Below are 9,774 nucleotides of genomic sequence, written 5' to 3'. Positions count from 1 at the left end.
TTTTTTTTTTTGTTTGTTTTTTGTTTTTAAATGATCTTATATGCTACAGTGGAATATTAACTTGATTTTGATTGTGAAAATATATTATTTATTTGTTGACCACTTGCCACTAACAGGAGCTAAGCTCTTTTATATTCATCATCTTATTTAATTTTTATCACAACCCAGGTGGGTATAGAAATGACCTCTATATAATAAGGAAGGACACTGAGACATGGAGCTCAGTGATCTCCTTTAGGTCTAATAAGTGACAGAAGAATTGAGTGTCAACGAGATAGTGGCAGGCCTGGTGTCTGCAAAGCCTGGCCTTCAGACCAAGGTTTTTGGCTACTAGGTGTGCTGTTGTGAACACAGTACTGAGTCCTCTTTGGTCTTCTGTGTCCTTATGACAAACAGCAACCACAACACCTGTTTTGTGAAACTGTTGAAAGGATCCATAAGATAACTACTGTGAGAAAACATTTTGGGAGCTGAAGCTCTATCCAGGGGGAGAGCTCCACACTGACTCTGGCCTGTTCTAGCTGAGGTTCATCACAGCCTTTCTAAGACTCGGCACCGAGCTACTTAAGTTCAGTCAACCCTTAAACCTGCACAGCTGGGTAGCAGGAGGAAGAGACCTCCAGAAAGAAGGCGTTGGACTCTCACTTCCACGTCTTCTAACAGGTCTACAAGCTCCATAGAAAGTTACATTGAGAATTTGTTCGTCTGCTCCTCGTGGCTTTACTGAGACATAAAGTATGAGCACTGTATGAGGGAACCCTGGACCCAAGCCAAGCTGAAGCCATCAGGATAGTAGTTGAGTGGGCAGGTAAACAGAAATTGAGCGGCCAGAGGTGACATTCAGATGGTTGTAGAACTGAAGAGGAGGAGACTGAATTAGGTACTTAGATGCTACCAAGAGTGCTTATAAAAGATTCTAGACCCCCAAAGTGGAGATTGCTGGTAAGCTGGAGGGAAGATGGAACGTCAAAGACAAGTACCATAAAACAAAAATTTCAAGAATAGGTTTTTTAGCTCGTTCTCCATAGTGTGTGGTGTGATGCGCTGTAACCATAGCAACCTAAGTCATGTGAATACTTCTTAGAAATATTAATGAGTCCTTGCACCTTTACAATATTTATTATTGGAAGCCATAAATACTAGTTCAGTGTGTAGACTGTTGGCTTGTCCAGTCAGGCTCACCTGCAGATGTATCAGATATTCGGGGATACGCTGTACTATGTGGAAAAACAGGGTGTAGATATCCGACTTAATCTCTTCATCACCCTGCATAAGAGAAACAAGCAGTCACTCTTCAAAGTCCCGTCAGCTCTGCAGATAGAACATCAGAGATTCCACCCGCCGGAGAGCAAATGCCCACCAGAGAGGGTCACGAGGTTTGGATCACTCACTGGAGAGGCCACATGCTCAGGGACACACCCAAAGGGACAACGAGAACATTACATACATACATACATACATACATACATACATACATACATATATACATACATAATTGATCCAAGTTTCAAAACTCTCCCTTCCTTCCCCAGCCCTTCTACACGGAATGCTAGACAGAAGTAGGCACTCAGCAAGCTGTACTTAAATTAATGCATTAAGGTTTTCTAGCAAGTCATCTACTAATAGGCTCTGAGAGTGAACGAGAGCCCTTCCAGGGTGGGGACATCTGACCTTTATTTTCTTGCTGGCTTAAATGAACGCCATGCACATGTAGACGTGCATATCAGCCACCTAACACACTGCTGAAGTGGCCATGCTGAAATGGAACAGGATAGAGGCACTTTGCAGTCTTCTAGCTCGACAAAGGATGATTTGGATTCTGAGCCTGAAAACAACACACACAGCACCTAAGCTGCATGCTGGAGAACTCTGGGACTCCTGTTGGCTTTGTCTGTAGTTTAGTGTAGTGGATCATTAAAGCTCTGCAGACCACAGGAATGGCACTGATCCCTGAATGAACTCCTTCAGCCCAGAAGAGGGCATCAGGAACATACTCAAGGCTCCTCAGCCTGGAAGACAAGCCCACAGGGCACATGCTGTCCTGGTGGATGGATCAGCAACATGACATAGAGGGTGTATAAGCGTAGGTCAGCATATGCATAGAGTTAACTTACCTCCTTCAGTACCACAACATGAACCAATGAGATGCATTCGGGTAAATCCCTCAGGTAGGCAACATAATAATCCAAGAAATTATTCTTTAAAACAAACATAAAAATGCATGGTGAGAACCTGGAAACGGGAATGGCGACGTTTTTACAGTGCCATGAACATAAAAACGGAGAAGAATTAAGAGAATATTTTGACAGTTTATTAACTATGTTCTTTATTTGCTTTTAGATGATTTATTCATCTTCTTTTAAAAATAAAGATTTATTTTTATTTTATGTGTGTTGAGTGTCTAAATGCACATATGTGGCCCATGTAAGTGTCTGGTGCCCTCAGAGGTCAAAAGGTATCAGATATCCTGTAACTGGAGTCACGCATGGTGTGAGCCACCATGCTGGTTATCAGCAAACCCCAACCTCTGCAAGAGCAAGTGCTCCTAGTCTTTGTACCATCTCTCTCTCTCCGGACCCTTATTCGTCTTTTAAAGAGTTTTTTTTTTCCTTTGTTGTTTCTTCCGCATTTAGATGTACATGATAAGACACATATACAATCTTAGCACTTGAGAGGAAGATCAAGAGAACCAGGAGTTCAAGGTCATCTTCAAGTAATCGCAAGTTCAAGGCCAGCCAGTGATCCATGAGACCATGTCTATAAAAATAGTGGGGACTGGAGAGATGGCTCAGCAGTTAAGAGCACTGACGCTCTTCCAGAGGTCCTGAGTTCAATTCCCAGCAACCACATGGTGGGAGATCTGACACCCTCTTCCGGTGTGTCTGAAGACAGCTACAGTGTACTCACATAAAATAAATTAATTAATTAAAAAAAAAGCTTTTGGTTTTAAGATAAACATTACTGTAATGTGAGAACCAAAACACACCAGCTTCATATCAAGAGAGTCAAAAAGTACTGAGAGTCACGCAGGTTAAAGTATTTTTAAATTGTTAAATGATAAAATACATTTATTATTATTATTATTATTGGTTTTGGAGACAGGGTTTCTCTGTGTATCCTTGGCTGTCATGGAACTCGCTCTGGAACCAGGCTGTTGATAAAGAGGCAGGCAAAAATTGAATAGCTCTAATTGTCTCACACAATGTTTAAAAATAAGAACCTTTACACAAAATTCTAAGTGGCGCTTATTCCAGCCCATCTTCCCTAAATAATAACTGGAAATATCTGAGTAGCTATCCTTCGCATCTAAACAAACATAGCCTGCTTCAGCCAGTTCCAGTCTGTCCAAACTGTTTCACACTCAACTCCGTGTATCATATGTGCCACTGTCTGGTCCCGGGGAACATTTGGGTTTTCAACTTCTGGTCTGTATATGTTCTCAGTGTAACACTAAAGAGAGTTCAAAATTCAGCACTCTTTTTCCAAGGAATTGAAACAAAAAACATGCAAGACAAATAGCCACCTACCATATATTTCAAAATCTATAAGGAGAGAAAGTTATATATGAATATATATTTTATTCATGCTTATTTTATATGTAGATAGGGTTATATACATGCTTGATAGTGTATATATATATCATGTATACAAGAATGATATATATATACATACACACATGTACATATAAACTCACATATATAAATACATATACACATATACATGCATTATCAATGGAGGCCACAACAGTACACCACAAAGTTGTGAATCAGAAGGTAGAAGACATAACAGGGTTCCAATCATAAATAACCAACTACGCAGCAAGCTGGATGATGTCAGCAAAGCCTTTGAGTGTCTATGAACCTACCCTATTAACTGCAGCATGGAGAGGTTAGACTAGGGATCAGAGCCTCTTCTAAGTCTGAAACTTGCTGACTCTTGATTTTCCATAAGGAGAAGCAGGTGAGTGAGACACAATCCATTCAAAGTCTGCAGAAGGGAGCTCCTTACCTCATCATTTGTCAACTTCAGGAATAAGTCTCCAAGGACTCCTTGGCGTGGCCACTTCAGGACCCTCTCCTGCAGCGCGTGAAGCAAGTCCAAGTGCTGCTGGACGAGGTAGCGCAAGGAGCCAGGGAAGAGGCTTGAAACAGAACACAGGAAGAATCACAGGAGCCAGGAGAAGAGAAGAAATGGTCCCATAGCAATAAACCCAGCAGGCCCCACTTTTCTAACATCCCAAACACTCTCACAAGTCTGTATTTAGGATTTTACATTTCCTTTCAGCAAAGCAGACATCCCCAGACAAGAGATAAGGCCCCCTTACTGATGACCCCTTATGCCCCTTATGTGATTGACCAAAAGTAAAGAACAGATTCATTTAGGCCACACCCAGTCGACATTCTAAAGGAAGTCTTGCTCAGTGTTTTAGATCCCAAGCTGATTGATAACCAAACAATCTCTTTTTGGCTACTGGCTAGAATAGCGTTGCTTGGGTTAGCGGTAAAGCTCGGTTAACACTGGCAGATAGAATTCAGGGAGTCAGGACAATGAAGGAGCTCACATCTCTTTTTCTTTTTAAAAAAAGTTTATGTATTTAATGTATGAGTGCTCTGCTTCATATGCATCCACATTCCAGAAGAGGGCATCAGATCTCCTTACAGATGGTTGTGAGCCACCGTGTGGGTGCTGGGAATTGAACTCAGGACCTCTGGAAGAGCAGCCAGGGCTTGTAACTGCTGAGCCGCCTCACCAGCCCACACATCCTTTTCTTCCAGCATCAAAATGTCATGCTGGGCATGGATAGTCTGTTGTCTGGACCCCTGCTGACCTTAGACTAGGGCTGTTTAGCATTTCTTGGTGTTTCACAGAGCCTCTTTCCCACTTCAGATCTCTTTCCTCTACCTGCTTGTGTGCCTCATTTTTAACCCAGAGGAAATGAAGAAGTGAGGAGTCAGAGAAGGCTGGGGTGGAGAGAAGAGAGACAAAGAGAATCATCCAAGGGAAAGGGGAGCCGGAATAGAGAAGGATGAGGAGAGCAGGACCCTACAGGAACAAACAAGAAGCAGCAGACAATGGGCGTTGCTGCACAGCAGCAAGGATCTGAGCTCTAATTTGATGGCTCAGGGAAATGCCAAGTACATCCCTGTGCTTTCAACACATTTAACACAGATATGGTGGCCTGCTTGTCTTTGAGAGATGAGTTTAATTAAAAATTTCCCAAGGGTATGACGGGCATACACTTGTGGACCATCGAGGTGTTCTGGCCACAAGCAGACATCTGCATTAGACAGGATGTCAGATTAAAAGAAGGGTTTTTGTCTGGCTCTCCCCCGCCCTTTTCTCAGCAACGCAAAGACTTCCCTGGAGCCGTATCTCAGAGAAGCGAAAAACACCAGAATAGGGCAGTGAGCTCTCTTAGGAAAAGGACAAAGAAATCTTCCACTACTGTGATCCATTTTAGCTCTCTGGTCCATGAGTGCCGGCATAGACAAAGCTGGCTGGCTCTAAGACAAATGGAGAGGCCTCTGAACTTGTTCGGAGCAAGTGTTCTTGAAGGATCTAAATAACCTATTCAGACCAGAGAGGAATTTGGAAAGGAACTAGGAACCAGGCAGGCTGCGGAAAGAGCAGGAGCCTGAAGAAAGCATGCTGATCACGCTGGAGAGCTAAAGGCGCATCAGCAGAGACTCCCCCGCCCCCCCCCCCCCCCCCCCCCCCACGCACACCCGGAGGTCAACAAGGACCCCAGGCAACAGTCACAGTGTGATAAGGAAGCTGCTGTACCATGCTGAGGCCTGGCTTTGGATCCGTTGCCCATATAAATTATGGGATATATTCTGAATGATCTTTCTTCCCCGGTCCCTTTCTTTTTCTTTCTAGAATAGTGTTTTCTGCTTTACTGTAACTAATGTGCCTGGTGCCTAGAGAGATGGTCCCTTCTTTTGGGCTGTCACTGGATAACTGAGGTGTCAAGGTCCAGTTAGACTATGGCTAACCCTTGCAATGACCGTGGAAACTCAAAGGCTTACAGTGTGTTCTGACCAGATATGGAAAATGGGACTTTAAACTTTTGAAAAGAATTATCAGATATTCTATGAAGCCGTGAAAGAGTGTAGAGGAGTTGAGCCAGGAGATGGAGAAGAGAGGGAGAAGAAGTACAGGCACCTCTCATGGGTCTCACTGCTTTGCAGGGCTGCTCTCATTCACAGTAGTCAAGGGTCCTGTGGTGGTTTGAATGTGCTTGGCCCATGAGAAGTACTGCTGTTAGGAGGTGGGGCCTTGTTGAAGGAAGCGCATCACTGTGTAGGCTGGTTTTGAAGGCTTCTAGCCCTCAAGCTCCGCCCAATGAGGAAGAGTTAGTCTCCTTCTGGCTGCTTTCAGATCAATGCCTTCTCCAGCACCGTGTCTGCCTGGGTGCTACCATGCTTCCTGTTGTGATGATAATAGACTGAAACTCTGAACCTGTAAGCCAGCCCCAATCAAATGTTGTCCTTTATAAGAGTTGCCTTGGTCATGGTGTCTGCTCACAGCAATGGAAACCCCAACTAAGACATGTTCTATTTTTTTTTTTTATGGCAGTATGAATAGTTCCTATAGCCTTCAAAGTTCTCTCTGCTCTCATCAATATACTATTTAAATAGTAATAGAAGAAAAAAAAAACAAGATAAAACCCATCAAGGAAAATCTAGTTATAGTTTCCACTTAGTTATGTTGTTCTTGCTAATTCAGCATTGTGCCAAGATGATGTCCGGTTTTGTGAGCGGTGGGTCACAGATGAATGAACAGATAATTAAACGAGTGCAATCTGTAACACTGTCAGTGGTCACCACTTCAACAGGGGACAGAAAGTGCTGACTCCTCGCCATCTGTAGTGAACGAAGTCACCAAATAAATTCTCATGAAAAACACTGCCGATAGATCTATTCTCAGTGCATCAAGGTTTCAGAAAAGCGGATAGAAAAGATATATAGTGAGGAAAAGAAGATGAAGAGAACCCAAGTGTAGGACAGAAAAGGCGGCACAGCCCAACCTAGAACAAGACAACACGTTTTCAGTTGCAACGCTCTGAGCTGAAGCTTTGTGCTGCTTGACTGAGGGTTACCTTGACAACCAATATGAACAGCATTGTCTTGTATACGATGGAATAAGGATTCCCTTATCTAGGTGGACCTTGGTGTCTTCCTCTGAGATACAGACATCACAGGGTTCTGAAGATTCCTTTCCCAGTCTGGAGATAGCACCCAGGGCCTCCTGAATGGTAGGTGAGTACCCTGCCCAGGGCTATATCCCCAGTGCTGGGGAAGAGTCATGAAGTCCCAGATCAAATATGACACATAGGACCCAGGGTACATGGCTCCTCCGTACTTTACCCCAGATCCTTAATTTTATGGAAACTAGAAAGAGACCTTAGGTACATAAGCAAGCCACACCAAAAGGTAGATTCTCTCTCCATCTGAGTCATTTAAACTGAGCAGATACTTAGGGGAAAAAAAGCCAAAAAGCTACAGTCCAGAGCCTTCCTTCAGTTCAGGAGGAGGAGGTGGGAGAGTAAGTCAAGCTTTCGTGGGATCTCTGAGGGGAAGTCGAGTGGCCAGATGGGGCAGGAAAGAACAGAGAAAATCTAGGCCACTGTGGAAAGATGAAGCAAGAGTCTCGATCGAGTGTTTATTATAAGTCAAGGGCTTGCGGTGCCATGCCAGCCTTCTGTCGTTTATATTTTGATCATCAGCATCTTGTGGTGGTAAACTACAAGCTCGTGGTGGTGGTCACTGGCACCACAAGCACGTGGGCAGCTTCTCTCCCTGGAGTTCCTCTTTCCACCTGAGCCCTTCCAACCCTTAGAAACACTCAAGACACTCGTGTGTGTTGCTGGGGACCAGTTCCTCACTGCAGTTGTTAAGTGTGGGTATCTGGGTGTTTATGTTTGGAAGGAGGGGATGCTGAACGGCTGTGAAGTCAAGGGAAACGGGAGGATCCAGAAGAAGCAGGAAAATGGGAACTTCCTTAGGTGTATTCATAACTGATGAAGTACCCGTGTCTATCATCTCATGGAATAAATACTTAACATGCTAATGCCACGTAACCCAGACTCGGATTGATCTGGATTGTTCTTTGCCTCCCTTCATTCTGAAGCGGCTCTTCTTCGTTAATGAGTCCTTCCCTATTTCCTGTTATCTCCCAGAGAGGGAGTACAGAGTATAAGCAGGTACATTGTGATATTCGGGCTAGCATGCTGGAAGCACAGTGTCACACAAGACTCAGTGCATGCTCTTACACAGTACCTGCTGCTGTGAGGTCACCTGAACAAGAGTTCTTCCCTCCTGTGTTGCTGTCTAAGGGCCCTCATACGCAGAGTTCTGCCACATCCATTGCCTGAGATTTACATGGAGCCTCCCATCCTGAGGAAATGCAGCGCCTCGCTTTAGATTCTGAACAGACACAGACTGATGGCCCCACAGACTATACTCACTGTCTACTGGCTGAGACCCAGTCTGAGACTTGCTGTCACCGCCTAGTCTTAGAAAGACCCTCTGGGGTCCAGACTCCCCAAAGTGGCAGCGGTAGTGCACTGTGCATGACTCACCTTGAATCCTGTCAGTCTGAAAGCAAAGGCAATGAGCACATGGTACCTTCTCTCCTTGGGGTTCCTCTTTCCATCGGAGCCCTGGAAGGTGGCCTTTATCTTCAGGATCAGCGAGATGTTGATGACGTACTTCCGTTCTGATTCAAGCAGTTCCAGAGCCACAGTTTGTCTTTTTGCTTTAAAACAAACCCAAGGGGATTTTTTTTTTTTGTTGTTGTTAAGCAATTCCCTCCTGGACACTAAGCCAGGCAAGAAAGAGATAAACACACTTGGAAAAGCTCAATTGGTGGTGTCCCTAGCTTGCAAGAAGGCCTAGGCTTCAGTTCCTGCACCAGAAAACCAGGCTTGGTGGTGCAGTTATTATCTGGGAGTTGAAGGCAGGAGGATCAGAAGTCCAAAGTCATCTTCAGCTACTTAACCAGTTCAAGGCCTACCTGGGCCCCTTGAGACAAAAATGAAAAGGAAAAAAAAAAAAAGAAGTGAAGTGAGGAAGTGATAGAAATGAGGAGAGGAAAGAAGGAGGGAGGAGGAAGAAGAGATGGAGGGAAAGGAAGGGAGGGAGGGAGGGAGGGAGAGAGGGAGGGAGGGAGGAAAGAGAGGAGAAGGAGGGCAAGCAGGCAAGCATGGGTATTTGGAAAAGAGGAAAAACAGACTGGAGGTATGAGATTCATCCAGCAAACCAAAGGACACAAAGTCATGTGTTTGCAGACAGAGACCCCTCATAAAAGCAGTAGAGGCTGAAGAACTAGAGACTTGGGTAAATGAGGTAAATGTGAGAGTTTCCAGCTCACACTTGCAGACCTGGTGGCACCCTGGCTTCACGAAATGGGAGAAGCTGCATGAGGGAAGCCTGAGCCTGAGCTGCAGAGGAAGGCAGAATGAGGAGCTGATGAGAGAGTCAACTTCGCCTTCAGGTCCCAGAGGGTCAGCAGCCAGGTTTAAACACTCTTGGCAGGGGACAGGTACCCTGCCACCTGATACACTGAACTTCCTAAGTAGAACCCTAAGACACTGACATGAAGAGATCACTAATTTCTACATAATTAGCGTACCTCTAATGAAGCTCACTGCTGGCAAGCTTGGATAATACAAAGTCCAGGTTATTTGGAGGATCTTCCTTCCTCCCTCCCTCCCTCCCTCCCTCCCTCCCTCCCTCCCTTCCTTCCTTCCTTCCTTCCTCCCTCCCTTCG

General features: G+C 44.8%; 1 protein-coding gene across 7 annotated transcripts in view; it reads right to left on the bottom strand.

The window, feature by feature from the left end:
- The window catches only part of Arhgef33 (Rho guanine nucleotide exchange factor 33), a 78,242-nt gene that overhangs the window by 20,838 nt on the left and 47,630 nt on the right, over positions 1-9,774 (bottom strand). For all 7 annotated transcript variants that reach the window (XM_021185996.1, XM_029471634.1, XM_021185994.2 and 4 more), the window contains 4 exons: positions 8,631-8,760; positions 4,009-4,141; positions 2,115-2,198; positions 1,183-1,266 (listed from right to left, as the gene is read on the bottom strand). In XM_021185996.1, the coding sequence (XP_021041655.1) occupies positions 1,183-1,266; positions 2,115-2,198; positions 4,009-4,141; positions 8,631-8,760 (431 nt within the window). The remainder of the gene's footprint in view (positions 1-1,182; positions 1,267-2,114; positions 2,199-4,008; positions 4,142-8,630; positions 8,761-9,774) is intronic.

This window comes from Mus caroli, chromosome 17, assembly GCF_900094665.2.
Source record: "Mus caroli chromosome 17, CAROLI_EIJ_v1.1, whole genome shotgun sequence".
NCBI classification, from domain to species: domain Eukaryota; kingdom Metazoa; phylum Chordata; class Mammalia; order Rodentia; family Muridae; genus Mus; species Mus caroli.
This window is presented reverse-complemented; position numbering and strand designations above follow the sequence as displayed.